At 36.3% G+C, this 23,473-nt stretch overlaps 1 protein-coding gene across 1 annotated transcript; it reads right to left on the bottom strand.

The window, feature by feature from the left end:
• Positions 1–2,179: 2,179 nt before the first annotated feature.
• On the bottom strand, positions 2,180–23,222 carry LOC140150057 (E3 ubiquitin-protein ligase rnf213-alpha-like). Its single transcript, XM_072172061.1, has 18 exons — positions 23,065–23,222; positions 22,299–22,394; positions 21,746–21,901; positions 20,773–20,963; positions 19,590–19,864; positions 17,595–17,833; positions 15,428–15,634; positions 14,762–14,987; positions 13,239–13,282; positions 12,296–12,668; positions 10,340–10,447; positions 9,583–9,702; positions 7,095–7,230; positions 5,267–5,635; positions 4,650–5,077; positions 3,835–4,003; positions 3,505–3,713; positions 2,180–2,338 (listed from the first exon to the last, which is right to left on the bottom strand). Exons 2-18 carry the CDS (start codon positions 22,382–22,384, stop codon positions 2,180–2,182), a joined length of 3,495 nt encoding a protein of 1,164 aa, XP_072028162.1. The 5' UTR covers positions 22,385–22,394; positions 23,065–23,222.
• Between the last annotated feature and the right edge of the window lie 251 nt (positions 23,223–23,473).

Genomic DNA, 23,473 nt, shown 5'->3' with positions numbered 1-23,473 from the left:
TTCGGAAAAATTCAACCTACTTCTCTATAAGACAATAAAATGGTACATTTCAGACACATTCTTTTTCACTATCACAATCTCTAAAATGCTTAGGCATTAACGCCTTTGACAAAACTGTGCCTGTTCAATATCTCAAAAAGTGAAAACGCCGACATTTACATGGACTCAGCTCTGCATAATGTGAAATTTCCCTAGAATGTGTGTCTATTCTTTGATAGTCAATTCAATGATGTGATACAGAGTTACAGCGTACGTCTGGTGCAGGACAATAGAGAGATTGCGATTTCCAAACGCTCGGACGGACGTAGACAATTTTCCACGTGCGAAATCAACGTAGATACATCGTTGAAAATGCACAAAATTGGTCCATTTCACAATATGTTAAAGACAGTCAAGGATAATTATAATTAGACTTTCCTTTGTATGTTCATTATAATGAACATACAAAGGAAAGTCTAATTATTATTATGGTCCTTTTTGTTTGTAACAAATCATTATATAGTCTCCTACGCAGCCAGTTTGGTTACTCTCCCTCCACACAAACAGTTTGCCAATGACCACGTATACGGCGATTCGGATTAGCTAAGAGGGCGACAATGCAAAGTCAATGAGAACCGAACAGCAGTGCTGCATCCGGGAACTTGATTGCCCGTGGGTTGAACTCCTGGCTGAATAATCAGACACGCGAGCAGCACGTGCTGTGTGACGTCATGGGAAACGGCTAGCCAATCAAAAAGACCTCGTTCGTTATCATTGGCAGACTGTTTGTGTGGAGGGTGCGGAACCAAACTGGCTGCCGTGGAGACTAATCATTATAATAAAGGTACAGCGATGTGTTAAAAATTGGCTAAATTCATACGCGATGTCCATACGCAGAGATTGCCCATTGAAATGTATGTGATACTTTGTGTATAAAAAATGACATTGCAATTTCACATTTTGGACTCAACGTAGCATTAAAACGAGAACGAGTGTTTCCCTGCGAATGTTATAGTCAAAATATCATGTGTTTTTGTACAGATGAGGGGTGGCGCAATAATTTTGTGTATCATCGGGGTGGTGAATTATTATAGGGGGAAACAGATTTGTTGGCATGTCAAAAAGGGGGGAGGGGCAAGCATTCTTTGGCAGTGGCCCCAAATATTTTTCTTTCCCTTTTGCTCCCCTTTTGAGGCAAAAAGCCCCAAATTACGTAAATGTCTACCTTTTGCGGCAATTTTGCGCAAAATATGTCGATTTGCCACCTCCCCTGAAAAGATTACGGTACTGTTTTGTTTTTATGGTAATCTAATCTTCCATTTTCTTAAATTATCTTGGGGTTCTATGCAAAAATCTTGAATAAAAGGGGGAAACCTAACGTCTATACCAGTGGCGTAGCCAGGGGCTGCCCCCCCGTGAAAAGTCTTACCCTCCCCCCTTGTGGGATGGTGGCCGCCCTGACATTTAAGACTTTTTGTGTTTCTGACCAAATTGACATTATATTTTGCCATTTTAACCTAAAAAGTGCGAATTTATTCCCTTTCTGTACCATATTTCACCAGTTTAGCTTCAATAATGGCAAAATTTTTAACTGATTTTTCGCCAAAAGGTGCCCTCCCCCTAAAATTTGTCTTGCCCCCCTTTGCCCCCCACCCGTCACTTTGCCAGCGTATACCCGATAAATGTTGGAGTCAATTTGCTACCAATAAGTCATGTGGCCCAATGGATTAGCGCGCTGGACTTTTCTGGAGTATTCTGTATGTAGCTTCGGCGTGCGTTCGAGGCCCACCTCTGCTGAACTGAAATTCCCTTTTTAAATTTCATATTATGGAAATGGGACTGGGCGAATTTAAGTATGACGTAGGTAGGATGGCATGCAAAACAAATCACCAGTTGACTGACTATAGGACATAGCGCCACCACACGAGCGTTGGTTAAGTATGTGGCCTCACTGCGATGCATAGCTACGTAAAATCGTACGTATTAACGTAAAAACGTACGGTCTACGTCTACGTTTGGAAAATCGCAATCTCTCTAATACATTCAAAATTGTTTTCACCTATCGCTATGACATTATTCATGTTACATCACTACTTCTACAGCGAATTGGCGTTTGAAATGGTTTGAAATCGCAATATCTCAATTGTGTATCAAAAATTATGCGAGTTATCGAAATGTTACATAAACAAATCATTATGACCTAGTAGTGATTTAAATTGGTTTTATGTACCTGGTCTGCTTCATACTTCCCAATAGTGTAAACACCTCTTTCGTTGATGAGTTCAGCTTGCTGTAATGGTGAGCTATCCATATTGTTTCTGATTTGTTTTAGACGGGTTAAGTTTGACTTTGTATCTTCCTGTAGAACAAGAGTATTAAGAACATGCAAAATCGACCTATGAAGCACATTGGGAGAGCGTGGCGCAATGGTTAGGGTACTTGCCTTTAGTGCATGAGGTCCCGGGTTCGATTCCCGGCGGTGGCGATTTGCTGGGATATTGACTAGGATTTTAAAAAAAGTCTGAAATTAATTAGCAAAATCTGTAGATTAAATTCAGACTTCCGCTCTCCCCATGGTTCATTTAGAATTGGGTAAATGAATCATGAAAGTACTCCGTCCTTCGGAGGGGACGTTAAGCCGTCGGTCCTGTGTGCAGAGAGCCATACCTGTACATGTATCTCGCAGCCAGTTTCGAAAAGAGTAGGGTGTTAACCCCTGACTGTTCCCAACCCGTCCCGGCGTTCAAATGGACCCCAATGGAAATAAGCTTCAATAGAGGCTTTCTTGGGTTATCCAGGGTTGTCACAACCCGAACAAATCCAACAAAATTGCTAAATTCGTCTCAATATGACAGAATATAGTGTTTATTTCTATGACGGTTTCTATATAGACTACTTTCGGATAATTAAATGTTTTTCTTCATCAATACCTTAAGGGCTCTGGTATAAGCGTTTGGACAGTGTTTTTTGTTGGACATGAGAGCACATCAGACATATCGAATTGCATTCTGAATACAAAGAATGTCCTTCTGATATCAAATATTTTTGAATTTTTGAAATTCGCGATATAATACACATGGCAAATGATTAAAAATTGATATTGTTGATATTTTTAAAACAGTCCTCGAAATAAACTTTACAAATCTAATGATATGTACTTAAAGTGTACGTATCTGGGATGAAAAACCGACGATTAATTGAAACTTTTGACCTTTTTTATTGAAAATAAAACAATTATGGATTTCCCCCCAAAACCCCCAAAAATGGTCTTTTGGAGAAAAATGTATATATTTAATATGAAAGAAAAAATATCAAATTTAAAATACCTTGTCATAAAATTTGTATTATATCGCTAAAAATTATTTTAAAAAAATCAATTATTTGATATCATCAGGACATTCTTCGTACTCAGAATGCAATTCGATATGTTTGATGTGCTGTCATGTCCCACAAAAATAGAAAATATTTTCATTGGTATAGTGATGTAGGCTATTCTCTTGTATATTCGTTATATTGTAACCTTACCCACTGGGACTGAAGAATAGGATCAATTCTGTAAGTAGATGACAAACTTTCCAACACATCGAGGAACACGTTTGAGTCACAGGTTTCTTTGAAGTCGAAGATAAATGCAGCGTGACCCGTGGCAGCATGGTGAAACTTCAAGACTGTGGCAAATTCAGCATCAGTGTCACCGGCGGCAAGATCAACGAAGACTTCAAGCTCTTCCAAATCTGTAAGAAAAAGATGTGTGATCATATGATATGACGATTATCATAAGTGTGTGGTGTGTAATCATAATATAACTATTTTAACAGGATTTGATGCTTGTATCATCATACAGAAAACACGTACCATCAATCTCTTCACGAATCCATGCTACAAGCTCTTTGGATTGCGTATCGGAGAGGTTCTCGAGGTACTGTAGCTGGTCATACTCCGCTACCGTTTTCAGCCGAAGACTCAAGTGTTGTACTTCTTTACTTACATCTTGTAAAGTTCTGCTGTGTTCTTCTTTTTTGTTCTAAGGACAAATGCAAAGATGATCTGTATATCATATGACATAGACATGTTACAGGAGTTTCCTCACAGACCAGTGTAAAAAATGCATGCCATTAACCGTTACATGATTTTAGAATTACGAATTATAGCTGAGTTTTTCACAGGGGATCTAGAATACAAAACGATATGTTTAAAACAAGTACCAATTCAAGTAGCAGTTGAATTGCCGCAAAATCACCCTTCAATCCATAGTCCTCTTTGAGCCTTATTATTTTTCTTGCTGTTTCATTGTAGTGTTGTAGTTCGAAATAATTCGTTATCTCATCACACCTGGTTTGAACTACATCACTGATTCCTTGCTGACCATATATGTTGAAAACCTATGATTCGAATAACAAAAATTAACTTCATTTTATTAGTATTGTATGCAAAATACTGAGTGTCCACCTGAGCGTAAAATATGCATGTATGCAAATAGAGTACGTATGTGGGCGTTGATGTATACCGTATATGTGCTTACGGGGTGTTGGGGTGTATGTACCAGTGTCGTGGATAAGTTACTGGTAAATTTGTCATTTTTTAAAGCTGAGAATTGTCTTCAATTTCATTTTTGACACTATTGCTTCTTTTGTGGACCAGCTATTATCTAGGTGGCACCCAAAACTCACTTTTTCTATCTCCTCCTTAAGCCTTTCTGGTTCGTCTCCAAGATGTTGTAGCATGTCTTCTATCTTAACAAGCCGAATAGTGCCATCTCTAAGCTCATCAACAAAGGTTTTCATACTGTCGTATACTGGTTGCCAAACTGTTGTCGTCATTTCTGGGATAGACATCAATCCTTCTTCTGCTACCCTTTTCTCTTGTTGAACGTCGCTTGCCTTGTTTTGCATTGCTCTTTTGAACAAAGAACTCTCGAACGCCGGAATAAGTGGATGTAGCATGTCTTCTACTTCTTTGGGATGCTTGAAGAAACAGCTTTCTTCAGTGTTGATAGGGCGTGATAGCTTATCTCCAAGTGCAGTTGGCGTACAAACCTCGCTTAGTTTTATTGGATACTTCAACTGGGCCAATTTGCTTGCAACATCAGCATTGTCCACTAAAACAGAAATGACGTAAATTATTATAAGTTTCAACGTTCTCTTATTCGCTTATCAATGATATTGTCGATGGTAAAATACGGGTATCCTGAAGAAGAGACTCAAATAAAGATGTTACTTGTACTTTATTAGGCCTACGATCTTAAAATAAATACACTGGTATTAAATAAATCAATGATTTGAATTACCTGAACGTAAATCATTACAAACACGCTTGAGATTGTCATTCAACCTTTTCTCTTCTTCTAAACGTTCCACTTCTTGCTTGCGGATTTCTGTCAAACGTTCCATATCTTCCCTGTGTCTATGTACTGATTGTTGTGTGGTTTCCTCTAAGTTTCCGTCCACTTCAAGAGGATTATCTGCGGCTAGATGAAGCTGGTATAGTTCCAAAAAACGTCTTGTGTATGCTACACTACTGTGTGCTACTGTCTGCTTAAGCTCTTCTATGGTTATAGAACCTGTAATAACTGTATTTGAACAGGTTTGGAATACTGACCATATTTGTTCGAGACACGCGAAACATTCCTCTGAGAGTATATCAGTTCTTCCAGATGCTGAAACAAATACGACAGCAACTACAGTAAGCCAAAGAATTAAGATACCAGTTATGTTCACCCCTGTATATTGAAATTTTTCAAGAAATAAAGACACGACGATCCAAAAACCCAAGGAAGATGCCAATTCAAAAGTTGCAATTTGCTCCATTGAATGCCCTATTGATTTGGACACAAAGCGTTCGCGAAAAGAGAACTAGCGCCGTGCTTTCATTGATTAGCACGTTAAAACTAGCGGCATGCTTTTATTGATTAGAACACAAAAGTGCAACTTTTGATTTCGTTTCTTCATTAGGTTTTAGTTCACCGTTTCTTAAATCAGAGCTAAAGAGTACATGTATTGGCTGCTTGTTTTAATTTTGATATATTTGTCTTTACTTTGGATATAGAGGGGAGAACACAACTGGTATCTTTTAAAATTCTTTGGCTTGCTGTATTGTAGCGTGTGAAAAAAATACGTTCATTGTTGTGGGATTTAGCAGGTTCAAGAATAACTTGTAGTCTAAGTCTATTGTCCATTTCTATCTAGTATTTTTATACAACCATGCATACTCTATATATATTTCGAATTAATAAATCAAGCCTTTGATAGAGGCAATGTTTTGAAAGCATAAACAAAATAAGAATGGAATTATAATGGATTTTATTCAGTCAATTTTGAGCCACAATTTTCTGAGGTCAACTTCTGAGGTCATACTGAATTTCTTCTGAGGTCATACTGATGTGATATTGGGTTATTTACCAGACATACTGGCCCTGAGCTATAAGGGCAGCCCACAACATGCTGAGGTCTATTTTGCAAAATTTATAAATTTAAATTTATGGCTGTTTTAGTCTATAGTGCAGTCAGTAAGGTGAAAGCGTTCAGGCAGCTATGTCTTAATAACATTTAAGCGGAGTCTTTGAATGCGTGCGTGGGTACGTAAGCGCTTTGAATGAACGCTCGCGATTTGAAGCTGCGCATTAATTACGCCTGACGTCGTAAACTACACTAAGAAAAGAACAATATTTAGCAGGCACGTACGATATTTTGACTTTTATCACAACGCTAAAAAGTAGACCCACGCTAAGAGTGATATAGTTGACCTGTCTGGTCTATATTTTGCATTTTTAAGAAAGTAGATAAATTAGAGGACTTCAATTAATAATTTGTAATACTTCTGGCAAGATGTCATAAGACATTCTCCAAATAAAATATATTGATATTAATCCGCGATGTTATAAGGCCCGCCGATTACGAGCTGATCAAACTGTACGATGGTCATTCTGGTAGTACTCCACACTGACACTCCACGTCTGATTAGGGAAAAGTCCTAACAACCATCACAAAATACTACTTCTCTGTATCACGACTGCAATTTTTACCGTTGGAAAAATGTGCAGCCAGTGGATTCGGTGGACGAATTTAGCTTTTACAACACGTCCCATTAACAACACAAAAATAACAATTATAACTTACCGCGCATTTTGAAAAATACAAGAAATGGTGGCCATGACAAGAGGTTCTGCAACGTTGATGGTTTAGCACACTGGTATTTCTCCACTAATAGCTTAGACATTGTAGTTCTACATTTGTCTGGGAACGGATCCGTTGACTGTATTAATTTGTAAATAAAGTTAGATTAAGTTATAAATCTTTGCAACTGGACATCACTCCTACCACCGTGACGTCACAGGTCAATAACACAGAGCCAATTCACATCACTAGGCCTAATGAAGCGTCAGAGATATGACGTGATACTGTAGTCAACAAAAACAGTAAGTCCAGTTGCAAAGATTTATAACTTAATCTAACTTTATTCAACTACCTGGATGATTGAGAATATTCATAGATGTATTTGTAAATATTGTTAAAAAACGTGTTTTAAAAAAAGCGATATATTTGAGATATTTCCGGTACTATCAGTATTCTCCTCGAAACCGTAAACAATTTGTAGAAATATTTTTGCCTATAAGGAATCCGATATTAACATTTGCATAGTATTTTTGTGGGAGCTGAGTGTACACCAGACATATGACAAATTATTAAAATTTGATATATGGCCACGCGTTTTGAACTCGCCACCCAAAAATGGTGGTTTTGTTACGCTTTTCCAAATCGAGACTCGTTCAAATTGTTATATCTCTGCTTACACAAAAGGTATTGTAGTGTGTTTGGTGTCATTTTGTAGCTAAATAAGTGACCTAACAGACCTCCAAAGGAGAATTGTTTATCAGCTAAGATAGTGGAGTTATAATTTTTTGAGTTAAGAATGGCCGAGGTGGTTGTTGTGGCGGTGGCGGTTGTGGCGGTGGCGGTATGTACAAAGTCTATGAGAAATATAGATTTTGTGTGTGCACGTTGAATCAACTGATATCTTTGCATCCATATGGGCTACAGGCATGGTTAAGAGCTCTTGTGAAATGTTATTAATTATGCTAATTGTTTTTAATCATTTTGAACTCTTTATGATTGGTTTAGTCTATAAAATACAAACTTTTACGTACAAAACTACCCGTTTTCATATTAAACACTGTAGTAAGCAATGCGGATGTCTTCAAAATCTAAAAGTTGCTGTAAATATTTAATAACTTATCCTATCATAGTCAAAGTATACATTTTCTGAGAAGAAATTTGATGAGGAATCTAAATATGGACTTACTTTTTCTGTATGGGTTAGGGGTAAAATGTTTCAGTTCAAAATATGTTGAATTGTAAAAAAAATTTGAACATATTTTGGGACACCCTGTATTCTGAGATTACCAAACAGCTGTGATTTTTTTTCTTCCCCAGTCAGTAGGACCCCCCTAACCTCTAACCAAATCAATGTTGTTTACTTTCAGTTTATAACTGCAAGTTAGTAATAAGCAATGCATTAAGTGACCCATTTTTATTTGGAATTTTTTATTCCACCTGTATAACTTCAAGGTCACCCTGTACAATGAGTTGAAATGTGTATATTTGAATTGTTTATGCCTTCAGCTTTTCAAAAATATATACTTTTGCTAGTTTAGGGTTGATAGTTGTGTAGATATTCTAATTTGAAACTTGATTGGTGTAAAAATTCATAATATTTGTGATGTAACGCTAAGGGTGGCGAGTTCAAAACACACGGCCATATAGATATTTTTGATATTTAGTAAAATTGATAAATTTAATGATATGAACTTAAGGAGTGTGAACCTGGGATGAAAAGCCGACGATCAATTGAAAAATTTAGCCTTTCATATTGAAGATATACATCTTTCCCCAAAAGACCTTAATTTGTTTGGTGTTTTGGGGGAAAATCCATATCTTCAATACAAAAGGTCAAAATTTTCAATTGATCGTCGGCTTTTCAGCCCAGCTACATACACTTTAGCCTCGGTTCGAGGCGTTAGGTACACTTTAGCTACATACACTTTAAGTACATATCATTAGATTTATAAAGTTTACTTCGGGGACTGATAAATATAAAAAATATCAACTTTTAATATTTTGCCATAAAATGTGTATTTTATCGCGAATTTCAAAAAAATCTAAATTATTTGATATCAGAAGGACATTCTTCATATTCAGAATCATGAGAATATGCAATTCGATATGTCTGATGCTCTCATAATCAAGTCAAGTTGAGTAAAATGATCATGATGATGTGTCTATAAGTCCATAGGAAAAAATAGACAAGAATGTCAAGTGCTATCCTTAGAATTGCTTGTATTACTTGCAGAATGTGTTAGCTAACTTAGGCACATATGCGTACAAATATCCAGTGACACTTTTATTGGTTTTTATTCTACTGAATCGCTTAAAGCGCCTTTCAATTTCTTATGGGTGATTTTTGTGTTATATGAAAAACACTTAAGTTGGATACGTTTCATTGTATGTTTTGTTTTGTTTTGTTTTTTGTTTTTTGCTTTGATGTTCATTTAAATGTCCTTGATAGTTTTGAAAGTGTTATGATATTGTTCTTTAAACACATGATTACCTTGACAAGTTCTTCCAGAGCGCACATTGCGACTTCGTAGAGTGCGAAATATTTTTGTGCATTGTCGTCATGGCAGTATAATTGTAGAATAGCAGTTAAAGACAGCGCATTGGAACTCAGCTGCAGGAAAAACAATGTATTTATTTTATATGATATTCTTTTTATCTATTTTGAACTATTAAACAATATTGTCATTTGTGAACAATATACTAAACATGCATACCCCCACATTATAATGTAATGCAGATTAGGACTAGCTCATCAAAAACATAAAGTAATATAAGGTTAGGATTAGGGTTAATCTAACCTTAACTCAGATACCATCCGATGTGTTCTTTACCTTACTAGCTCTGCAGGGCTCTTCTAAATTGAACCCATATCACAGACAAGTCTTTACTATGGAAGTTGACGCGATCGTCGCTGAAGCTTACTCGAGCTTAGTTAAAGTATAAAATAGGTAACGGGCTGTCTCTAACGGAATTGGCATTTTTAATTTATACATGTATATTCAGTGTCAAAAACACGGTAACGCTATAAAAACGGTACATTCTGCAAGGACTTTTCATTGCTAAAAAACTGTTAAAACGTTTATTGAACTGCAAGAAGGTAGAATTCGCTGGTGTAAATACTGTAACAGAAAGCACCGTCCCCACCACTATAGGTAGACCTACATGCAGTTACATTGCTACATCAATGCCAACAAAAGTGTGCGGACGAACATGTCATTGGAATTTTTTGTAAAAGTAAAAATACATACGTTATTCCAAAATCTAGCTTTTAGATGTTTGCTCATCTGCGTCTTCCACAACTCTTTATATTCCTCCTCCTCAATGCTGTTACTGAGCACAAATATGTTGTTCCAAATCTAAAATTAACACAATGACTTATAATGGCGACCGAGAATATTCGCTTTTTTAATACCTTTAACGTAAAAAAAGTATCTACCCAGCAAACACAAAACGTTTTCGACATCATTCGCAAAAGGTTATAAAGGGTTGTCAGAAAACGTTTAAATGTCGGGTACATTAATGGTATAAAACGTTTTCATAACATTAAAAAACATTTGTTGGTAATTTCCTGCACAGCAAACACAAATGTTTTACAGAAAACATTTAAATGTCTGGTTATATAAAGGGTATAAAAACGTTTTAATAACATTCCAAAAACATTTTTGAAAACTTGGTACAAATCATTCTAAACAGAATGTTATTTTGGGGTTGAAAAATATTTAAAATGTTTGCCCAAAATATTTACAATAACGTTTTTAAAATGTTTTCAAGACCTTTATATAACCCGACATTTAAATGTTATTAAAACGTTTTGTAAAAAACATTTACAGAACATTTCTGTGTTTGCTGGGTGCAAATATTTTAACATAATGTTATTTAAGTGTTGACAAAATATTTGGCCAAAAATGTTTGCAAAAATAGTTTACAATGACATTTCGAAAACATTTTAAAAATATTCTTGTAGTGTGTTTTCATACAAAACGTTTTAAAACGATTTCATTACCTTTATATAACCCGACATTTTAATGTTATTAAAACGTTTTTACCTAAACCAAAACCCAAAATATAACTTATATAAAACGTTTTAAAAACGTTTTTGTGTTTGCTGGGTAAGCATAAATCGCATTTTTGTTTGTTTGTCAGTAACTGGGTACAACTTTGAGAGCACACCAGACACACCAAAGTGAATTCAGAATACGAGGAATGTGATTCTCATATAATTTTTTTTTTTTAATTCGCGATCATGTATATATTGAACATCCGATTGGATAATAATACAATAGATTAGTCACTTATGCTAATGATTGTTCAAAAGTGCATGGCACTCATGCGATTTAACAACAACGAACATGATGAATATTATAATTTAGGTATGAAAGGTGAATTCAAATTTGCCATCAAACTGCATCATTTTATTTATCAAATTAAAATTAAAGCCCTTGAGTAAAGAAAGCCAAAACTGAAAACCTTTTTGTCATAGCACTTTCCGTTACATCTTGTCAAAGATTGACTTTCATCAAAAAGATTCAGCTATTAAACAAAACAGCATTTCGGCGGTATTTCTAGATCTTAGTCTCATGATGATAGCAGCTTTTCTATGTGGAACTGCTATCAAAATCCCTCTAAATTTCCATGTGCGATTGTCTTATCACCAAAAATCATATATTTGGGTCAAGTGATGCATATTTATGTAGGATTCCTTGACTAGCTGTTCTTTTAATTGCTATGTAATATGTATTGTGTTTGTGCCCCGGTCTAGGCGAATTTGGCTGACTAGCAAATGTGTTAACTAAGGTTTGCCTCTCATATAATTCAACAATTGTTTTGATCGGGTCTGACTTAAGGGCGCGATCAGATAATAGGCACAATATAGCACAAAAGTCAAAAATAAAAAGGCACAATTGCATGTCATTTCTTATTTTAAAATACTAGTAATTGTTGAAACGCCTAAGCTTCAAGAAACCTTTTAGTTGGTTTCTTTAAATGTTCGGGTTCAAAGGTAAGCTTATCATTGTTTGGTGTTTTTGGAAACGTCATGTATTATATTGAACATCCGATTGGATAATAATACAATAGATCAGCTACTTATGCTAATGATTGTTCAAAGGTACATGGCACTCATGCGAGTTAACAACAACAAACATGGTGAATATTATAATTCAACAGGTTTTTTGATCTTTTTTGTTTTGTTTTTTGTTTTTTGCTTGGTTTTTTTTTTGGTTGTTGTTAATTTTCAATTTAAAACAAAAATGCATTATTCTGTTCCAGTTTTTAAAGGCATATACCATTGGTTCATCTTCCGTGGAAAACGTCAGCTCATCATCTGAACAAATCTTCCCAGGTAACGCCTCTTTCAGCCAGACCCCGATTTCTGCTGTCACAACTTGCAGCGACTCCTTGGTTTCTTCACATAGGATATTTCGGGTGATTTCGATCAGTCTCAACTTTGAGAAAGCTTCTATATAAACGTCTATCACCTTGTATACAACTTGGCATTGGCTTCCATCGATAGTTTTGGTCTTTCTCAAGATATTTTCTATTAACCTTTGGTAACTCGTCAAGTTGATACTTTTTGCACTGGAAAGTAAAACGAAATTGTTTTAAACACTTAAAGAATGTCCTGATAATATTGCTTTTTTTGCATTACTCTAACAATACTTTAAATCATGAAAACAAAGACACGGTATATGTTGCATCTGGAACACGTTTAATGGCCCCCTGTTCGAGCAAATCTCGTACAAACAAAGTAAAATAATGGACCCAAGAAAAATTTCTTTGATTCGGATTAAAGAACAGGGTTGCCTTTTCAGATCACAGAAACCCTTCCATATTCATGATATTCGGACTAGAGAGCCTCTAATTTAATTTTTTTTTCCATAAGAATTATTCGAACCAGTGAATCTTTTCTGAAATCAGGGGGACTACAGAATTTTTGACTAGAACCTTTGTCTAATTTCGGATTTAGGAACCTATTTTTAAATTCGGATTATAGAACCTCTTTTCATTCTCGACACTAGAAATATCTATATTTTTTCGGACTTGCAAATGGTAAATGCACGTGTTCGGACTAGAGAACCCACGGATTATAGAAGCGTCGAACTATTTTGTCTCCAAGAAAGTCTCCAAGAAATTGTGCTTCTTTCTTACCTTCTCACTCGCTGCACTAAAACATCCAGTATTGTCAACAGACACTGTATGTATGTGAAAGAGATAAGAAACACATTAATAACTTACAGAACATGCATTTTATTTTTTCATTTGTTTAGTAGACGCGCTTATAACAATTGTTACAACCATTATCGCATATCGATATGTGGCAGATGCATTATTCGTGTCATGTGAGTGAAGTGACGAGTTTAACACTAAAACTACTGAGCCATATTTTGTAACACGGACTACGAAGGGGTGTTGTTGCACCCCAGTTTCAATTATAAACGTCATATACCGTTTTAATTGGTACTAATATATAGCTATGGTCTCCTCTATCCAGTGATACCAAATTAAGTACAAACATTCCCAACATAATGTCGCTATGACGTCATAATGTGAGGGCGCCCATGCAAATTTGGGAGATTCTGGCTATGTACAAATTGATTTCGGCTAAAAATTCCATAAAAACACGGTTTTCACCGACGTTTCTCCTCAATATAAAAGAAAATCATTGATTTTACGGTAGAAACCAATGGTGGGTCTCACCAACCCATCCCTCCTTCCCCTCCCCTATGGTCATCTTTGACGGCTGTTCCTACCCCGGGTAAGGTGCTGGGGTACAAATTTAATCACTAAAATGAGCGCAAAGGATGGATCTACGATTAGCTTAGGTCGTTTGGCCGTAAACGCGTGCTTTTTTGTGACGGATAAAAATCTTTGGGGGGGGGGAGGTCCAATCAAAGCCTTCAGGATTTCACCAAGGCAAAAATTCCGTTTCGTGCTGTACGGTACGTGTGTCGCAATTAAACAAATTGTTTACAAGGAGAACGTCTTATACAAAATTTGTTCTAGAGTCTGAAACTTGAGTTATAAATAAGGTGGTCGTATTAGACCATAAGATACTTTTTTGAAAAATGAAGCTGATTTACACACGTAGTCAATATTTCTATCGAAAGTCTATCGTAGTCTATCGAAAAATACAAAATAAATACCATTCATCATAACCATCACTTGTTGGGATTTGGATTGTACAAAACAATACACTTGTAATGAGAAGCAAAAGTACTGTTGATGCGTCAAAGACACTTAGCCTGCGGGGCTCGTGCATTATACGCATCTCATTACGCGTGCATTATTTTGTACAATTCCACTCCAAAACAGTGATACGTATTTATTAACCTATAGACCACTTGACATCATTGTTTATCAACAAATGCGAGGGACTGTTCTTTCGATATGCTTTAACGAACCTCTACACTGTTCAATGGCTTTCTTGAACTATATGAAATGTGGCGGGCGATTTAAAACGTACGTGCAAAATACGATGCGTACGCACACTGCAGGGCAAAGAACAGTGCATGAAATTATTATTATTATTATTATTATTATTATTATTATTATTATTATTATTATTATTTTATTATTATTATTATTATTATTATTATTATTATTATTATTATTATTATTATTATTATTATTATTATTATTAGTGTTATTATTAAGGTTCTACAATGACGTACTTTGCTATCAGGTGGTGATTGCTGATATGTGGTTGCTCTAATCATTGCATCACAAAGGGTATGTGTGGTTATATGCGAAGCTACATCCACATTTTCCAGCATCAGTAATAGCCCTTCAGGCGAACACTGCAGCCAAAGACAGCCCCGTATAAGCAACACGTCCATCTTGAACAGCGGGCACAAGGAATTCAGTACTATCAAAAAAGAGTCTCTATTCTTCGTTTCGCTACAAAACAGAATTAAAGAGTACTATATCAGTTTAATGTGCTTATTGATATAATCTTCTCCCGGAATCTTCGCTGGAAAGAAGTTATTATGAATATGTAGACACAGATTCCTGGCTTCTCGTGCTTAATGGTGAAATGATTATGCATTTTTGAGGAAAAGCATGAAATTGTCTGACTACTTCTTGGTATGCATTTATGGGTCCAGGCAAAAATTTTCAATACAGTTGAGTTTGCTGGGTTGACAGTGCCTTTTTGCAATTCTTACCAATGTTTGGAAAAGTAAACACGAGTAGGCTACAAATATAATAAATTTGCTATGCATAGAAGTTATTGCCCATGACCCATAGAAAACACCAATATAGGCCATCTTTTTATAACTCAACATGTCACTTGCTACCAAAATATGGGATTTGGCTCCCAAAGTATTGGCAATACGTACTGAAGTTTCGATGCGTTCAGTGAATTATTGCGATCTAACTCATGAGTTCCCCAAAACCTTGGATTGTCCAAATCTTCATCAACGGAAAGTGCATCACCAAACGGTTCACAGTCTTTCCGAAGAAAATGTAGCAACGGTAGCAGTTGAAGCCATCCATAACAAGTATCTGGCATGTTCTGGATAAATGCTTGCAGGATACTTCCAGCTCTGCAAATAAAATACACAACAGTATAGTTTGGCAATTGAAGTCAAGCTTATAATGCTATATCAAATGGTCATGTTGTTACTAAACTACTGTAGCATAATTGAAAAGTTTTGAATTTTGAACAAAAGGGCCAAGTCAACATACAAGATCTGCTCTCACAAAACCTACATAAAGTCGCCAAGGTTTTATTTGAGAGACAGTCCAATAAACATGACACAATCAACAGAAAACAAACGAATTTTGATTCTAAAGCTGTGTTTTTGAAGGACAAAAGATTGAAAGTTATCATATGTCACATATTAGATAATATACAAATATTGAATATTTATGAGTACAACAGTAAGAATATTTTCAAGAGGTGCAATATGGACTGTTCCATTCAACGAGGCTTTGCCGAATTGAATGAAACAGTTCATACAGGCTGAGTCAAAAAGAAGTAAACTCATGTTTGAGGGGCTGTAACTCAAGATCTGCAAGGAATCTGCTACAAATGAAAATACCACTGGAAAGAGCAAATTCTACACGTCTAAATAAAAAAAGAATTGTTGCAATTGCAGACAGCAAACTCGAGTTATACTCATTTGAATACAACCACCCATTTTTGTAGCTGCACACGGTTTCACTTCCCAAGTAGGGGTATACCTGTTATATTGATTGGTAAGGCGCGATATTCAAAGTTCTGTGGCAGGTGTGGTTTCGATCAATAATTCCTACATGTTAAAGGGCTCTTTTCAATATGAATTTTACCTCATTGTACTACATTATAATAAAACGGGCCAAATGACAACATGGCACCACAATTTACCGCACGGGAGCGCACGTTTCTGTCGACGAAGTATCATGAAACTAAGAGTCCCACTGAAGTTCAGCGTCTTTTTCGTCTCCAATTTCCTACAGCTAACCGGGTTTCATGTAAGGTAGCAGTATATAAAAATGTGAACAAGCTCAATGTGCATGGGACACTAAGGAACAGACAGCCGGAAGCTTCAGGCAGGCCACGAACTGCTAGATCATTAGTGACCATTGCTAGAGTTAGACATGCGTTACAGCAAGACCAAAGATCAGCTCAATCCTTTACCCAACATTCCATAATCAAGCTTATGCTGGATCGTTCGTAAAGACTTGAATTGGTATCCCTACAAACTATAGTACCGTAATGGACTTTGTTGAATATTAATTAAAAGCAAAAGTTGTCTTTTCAACAATAAATCCTGTTAGCACTTTGCTGATTCGTCGAGATTGAAATGGATGAAAATCAATCAGCCGTGTGCAGCTACAAAAATGGGTGGTTGTATTCAAATGAGTATAACTTTAGTTTGCTGTGAGCAATTTCAACAATTCTTTTTTTTATTTAGACGTATAGAATTTGCTCTTTCCAGTGGTATTTTTATTTTTAGCAGATTCTTTGCAGATCTCGAGTTGCAGCCCCTCAATCATGAGATTACTTCTTTTTGACTCAGCCTGTATTTCACCAAATGATAATATTCTTTCCATTGAACAAATAAAAACATTCAATATTTGTTTTATATAGCTCATAACAAAAATTCTTTTTCATCCACTTAATTTTATAAATCACCAGGAAAACAAAATTAATTAAATAGATATTAAAACCTGTATTTATTTTAGAAGCGTTATCCACACCTATAATTGGTGAGGTGCAATGGAAAATGGACTATTGCTCGGGCGAGGAGTGCATTCGTCTTTTTCTAAAAATGGAATGAATAATCAATAGTAATTAACCAATCAAATGATAAGTATTTTTGTATGAGTTATATAATATGTGATATATCATTTTACATCTGGCAATTTGAGCATTTTGAATTTAGACATATTTCCAATCATAATTTTCCGACCGACTCTATCCGGATTTCGCAAGAGCAGGTCTCATATTCATAATTGAGAATCAATTGACTTGGGCATGTCATGCATGATGCGTTCTTTTTTATCCACGTTCTAACTTACTCCGGACATGATTCTTCGACAAACTTAATTAGCTCATCAACTTCCTCTTTGTCTATGTCTGGAAGTACAAGGCGTGAACATATCATCTGTTGTTCTTCCATCGGAATATCTAGTTTGTTGTCGTTTATTAACATACACACTCGAATGATCAAAAGAAACTGATGTTTGGGGTCAAGATCATACAGTGAAGTTTGGCTTTGTGGTAGATTAATTTCCGTTAACATATGATGAAGGAGTACCTGTTAAATGAAAGAAATACAAACTACATTATTTACCTTTTCGGTAAATCCCATAAGCCTTTGTGAGTCCGTCACGCCGATCTGCGCCGATGCGCACATCGTTTAGCCGGCGTGACGTCAAAAGACGACATCTCATGTGTATTCGCAAAGGCTTATGGGATTTACCAAGACGTGAGCCCTGTGCTGCACAAGTAGTTGTCCAGTATGTCCACATCCAACTTAGTATCGTCAGCACAGACATTGACCGTTATCATACTGACATTTTGTTAACGGAATACTAGGGGATGTCCCGGGGGATGTTTCTCACTATGTACAATACAGTTAGGGACCGTTCACAAACACTTGTCAGGGGGGCCTGATGCAAAAAAAATTTCATCGCGAAAAATTTTCGGCCCCCCCTTACAGATCTCAAATCTCCCCAGTTTTGAGGGTAGTCGTAGAGGTCACCCCCTTTTTGACGTGAAAAGTATGGGTCAACCCCATAGAAAAGCATACAAACTCAAATTTGTGGTCATTTTTTTCAGCCCCCCCCCCCCTTAGGAGGGTCAAAGCTTTTCAGCCCCCCCTTTTTGATATCAGGCCCCTCCCTAACAAGTGTTTGTGAACGGTCCTTTAATAAGCTATAACAGTACCCATGTCATTACTCACCTTATCTGTCTCACATGTTGATCTCTACGACTACCCTCAAACTGATATAAAGAATATAACAACTTTGTGGCGCCAGAAAACGATAAAAATGGTCACGAAAATAGAAAAACTACATGCATTTTATACTGATCTTTGGGATCATTATTTTGTTGGTCTCAGAAACATGTCACGATTGATCTTTTATAGAAAAACCAGAATAAATGCAATTATGTTTTTTTGTATAACCTTTTTTGGAAAAATGTTAATGTATTATTTTTTTAGTGTCAATTTTTAATGCAAATTGTATACATTAAACGTTCGCCTAATGGCGCTATGGGCTCCCTTGACATTTTAAGTACACCCTAAAAGTGCCCTCGCATAATTCCCACTAGCAAATAAGGGCACGGAACCTTAATTCTTGTTGGGATTTCAGAGGAGGAAGCTTTCTATTTGCACATGAAATTTACCCCAAGGCAAAGGAGCCTAGGTGCGCCATTAGGCGAACGTTTGCGGTATTCATATCGGTTTCCTCGGAAATATGAAACTTGCATGCTATTTACTTTCAAATTAAATTAGATATTTTTGCCAAAAGACACATTGAGACCATATGATGAACTCAGACAAAGAACGTCCCAGTACTCTCAGATATATACCGAGGCTGTTGGGACAATTTGTTTTAAGGGGGTACTACACCCCTGGCCAATTTTGTGCCTATTTTTGCAATTTTCTCAAAAATTATAGCGCATTGGTGACACGTAAGATATGTATATTATAGGGGCAAGGACTACAACTACTGCACTGAAAATTCAGCAACTCAAGGTAAGTAGTTATTGATTTATTGATCAAATATTGGTTTTCCCTCATTTTTGACTGCAACTCCACAGCTGTTGTCTGTGCTGAAATAAAATTTCCAGTGCAGTAGTTGTAGTCCTTGTCCCTATAATATACATATCTTACTTGTCACCAATGCGCTATAATTTTTGAGAAAAATGCAAAAATAGCCTAAAGGCACAAAATTGGGCAGGGGTGTAGTACCCCGTTAAACAGATGGCTATAATAATGTAGAGGTTTTTGTTCTCTTGCCTCGCAGCCGAATGAAATGAAACATAATGTATGTATAGTGACTTACTTTCTTGTGATCAAAATCCCCGGGAATTCGCATATTTGCTTTCCCCGATTCCTGAAGACACCTTGCAACATCTTGAAACGGCACTTCATCGATGAGCCTTTGTTGATAACTTGGTGTTCTCCCGGTCAAATGTGGTAAGAACGTCAAAAATGTAAGTTGCGCATCACGAGCGGCGACAGATACTTTACAATCTTCTATCAATGAGTCAACCTCTGGACGGGGGTTCTCGAGGTCATCGTATAGGTAAATAGGATAATCATGGTGGTGGTATACACCTGTCAGAGTACACGTAATAACAACCCCTTTAAAAAGGGATGTGCTGGGACAAGTTGTTCACAATGAATAAGTAATATCACATGTCTTCAATAAAATTGTCAAAATTATTTTGAAGTGCATAGATTGGGCTATTTCAAAACATTTTGGTTGAAAGTCCATTTTTTTGTTAATCTCTTGGATTCTCCAAATTCATCTGAAAGTTCCTGAAACTACAGAAAGCGTATCTTGCTTGCATATTGTAGTTTCAAAATACATCATATTAGTTACAACATAGCAATTAAGAAGCAGAATATTCCGAGTATAGTTTTACAATGGGGAGGTTTAATTCATGTCGGTTACTAAATTTTACTTTAGGCGTACTTTTCAAAATTATCTTTCCATTAGTAATTAGTAGATAATTAAATCTGGTCAACCAGAAAAACTCACTTTTGGTCAGATGGAATCACCGTCTACAAACACCTTGAGGGCAGTGGTCACAGTTTTGACATTGACGACGTTGTCATTTTGGACCGTGAACCCCGATGGTTTGAACGGGGAGTCAAAGAAGCAGTGTGGGTACGAGCCGAACAACCGTCACTCAACAGGAGCGGGGGCGTTAGAGTGAATCTGTCACATCGTTGGGATCGGGTCATCAAGCTACTTCCTCATCGATTGACCTCGGATGACCCTAAATCATCCACCCAGCTGAAGGCCAAAGGTTTTGGCCGAAACGTCGGTGATTCCATCTGACCAAAAGTGAGTTTTTCTGGTTGACCAGATTTAATTATCTACTAATTGATCAAATCCCAGATGACTGAAAGTATACATAGTGTTTTTCCATTAGTAAATTTATGAAATTTAATGATTGTGCAAAGAAATTCGAGCAAACGACACACAACATCATAACATCATGGCATACAATCTTTACCTTGCTGATTAGATGGTATCCAGAGAAGTCTTTTCTTGACATCTTTCGGATGGCTTTCCTTCTTGCCATCAATAAAGTAACGGTACCTGATACATAATGGTTCCTCCCATTCTAACCAATGGAGAGGAAGTTGAACTTTGCCTTGAAAGCGGATGTAATCAGGCACCATTTGGGGCTCTTCACCGATATTTCTGTAGAAGATAAACATAAGTGATTCAAGATTTTGGTTTTATGCATGATGCATGGTATTACGAGTCGCAAATGAATCAAGGCCAAAAAACCATTTTACCCAAATTCACTTCATAATGCACAACAAAACCTGAAGTTAAAGCGTCATATGATTGATAACATATAAATACATACACTTTTTGAATCAATAAAATACATAGATAGGAATGTTACTTGTCCGACAGTCTTCTTCTTGTTGATCACAAAGTTCTGATGGACACAATGTTCTAAACGAATAATGTATATCCTGGTCCAAACTTGTTCTGCGTTCTTGTAAAGCAAAGTCCACTGTAGACTTAAATTTATATATCCTTTGCGTAGGTTTAGCCACTTTGAAAGTGACTTTGTCACTATCTGGCTATCCCTGCCAGTGGTTCTCTTGTCCTTTGTTTTTGTTCCTGGTTAAGCATGCCATCTCTCTATTTTCTCCAACATGGGTCAATTCAATTTCTTGCTTTATAACCTTCCATAGTTAACATTTTATATCTTTGCATGTGTAATTTATATATTTGTGTGTAATTTTGATATTGTGCAATATTTTATATGTATATGTGTTTTTTACTGGCAAATAAAATGATATGATATGATATAAATTCCTCGCACAGATGACAATTTTTAAACTTATACTGCTTCCACCAATTACTAACTTTCTCCACTATACAGAAGTTTCCCCAGGAAATGCTTCACTTGTGTTAGCATTGTTGTTCTTTATTTTCTTTTTGTTTGTTAATTCTTCAGTACTTACACTGGTGTTAATGAGACGTGTATCTTCTCAGCTTTTGGACCTCTCTCCCGCTTCAAGAATGTATGTATGTTGAGTTTGGTCTTGTCACCTCTATGTTGGAAGCATTTTGGTGAAACAAGGACATCTAACTTTATCCAAGTGTTGCTCTGCTGATATCTATTAATAGCCAAAAATACAAATATTGTTTTCTTCATTACAGTTTACACGACTGGCTCTGGTAATGTTTTATAAGTTTATCTCTCTCTATTAGATAAATAAATGTTTGTTAGCTTTAGTTGTGAAAGTTGTCATGCTAAAATATGGTACAAAATGTGAATTATGGTACACTTATCCCTAAAATCTCCCTACTGGATATTTTGTTCCTGAGATTATCAACGCGCAAATGAGCATCATATGTTGAAATCGACAGTAGTGAAATGAGGATGAAGGGTTTTTTTACGACGATGTGTGGTTCAAAGTGGGCACCCAGGGAAAAATAGTGTATTTATATATATTTGTGGTTGGGGGAGGGGGAGTAAAAAAATGTTATTGGAAAACAAAATACTTTCACTACCTCTCAGTAGAAGGACCGGCCATATTCGTCCTCTGAGTGTTTGGACGATTGTAATATTTATATCCAATTACTTCCGGGGCTATCATGTTTTTACATCTGAAAGAAAAAAGAAAGCATATCAAAATAATTTTTCTTTTTATTCAGTTTTATTACTGAGACCCCTAATAATAATCGCATATATGCAATACAACATGGATAATACATGGATATGCTCATATAACTTTCCAAATCCAGTCTCTGATTTTATTTAGAATAATCTCATATTGTTCTGCTTTAAAAAAAAGAATAGTTTGTCATATCTCAAGTGGTTTGTTACCTTGGTAACATGACAAAGAAGATCAAATTCCATTGAGCCGTGTTGACCTTGACCTATTTTGTGGTGTTTACCTATTTAACAAAACATTCAAAACAATGCAACTTTTATCATTTAGATTTGTTTTTGCCAAATGAACAATTTTAGGTCAGTTGTAAACGCCCGTGGTCCCAAAATTTGACCTTTGACCTTTTTGCCTGCAACTCAAGAATCATATGTCGGATACTGGTCAAACTACACATTTTCTGAATCTTAATGATGATAGCAATACATGACTAACAACCGGTAAGCCACCCGAGGGGCACTCTTCCCCGTTCCCTACTCCCCTCTTACCCGCTTCATACTGCTGTGATATATAAAGCGCGTTTCAAAAACAATCTGCGGATCGCGCACTTTTGCATTGTTATTACTAGCCCGATGAGCACCACTAATATATTATGCTGGTATACATACCAGGTGTTGACACTTCGCCATAGTGTGATATTGTGCTTCCATAATCCACACCACTTAAGTTTATAGCCATCAGATTCCTCAACTTTATTTAAATGAGCATGTTATATCTAGTTATTGAGCTATTGGTCTAATGGCGTCGGATCGATCACGTTCATAGCTGTATACATGTATGCCCAAGTGCAATGCATGTACATGTACATACAGCAGGAAGCCTAACGTCGGTTCAAGGGCGTTGTTATCAGGAGTGTTTTCAAGCCGAGTTACGGAAACAGCCGAGTCTCGTGTGCTTTGCATTTATCTTTACCCTAGACACTGAGTGCGACGTATAACTAGCGAAGAAAACAGAAACATGTAGCAAATATGTACCAAAAATGTAAATATATTCTGGACTTTCCAGTAACCTACGTTG

The sequence above is a fragment of the Amphiura filiformis genome, chromosome 4, assembly GCF_039555335.1.
Source record: "Amphiura filiformis chromosome 4, Afil_fr2py, whole genome shotgun sequence".
In the NCBI taxonomy this organism is placed as follows: Eukaryota; Metazoa; Echinodermata; class Ophiuroidea; order Amphilepidida; family Amphiuridae; genus Amphiura; species Amphiura filiformis.
Note: the sequence above shows the minus strand (reverse complement) of the source record. Positions and strands in the feature narration are given on the sequence as shown.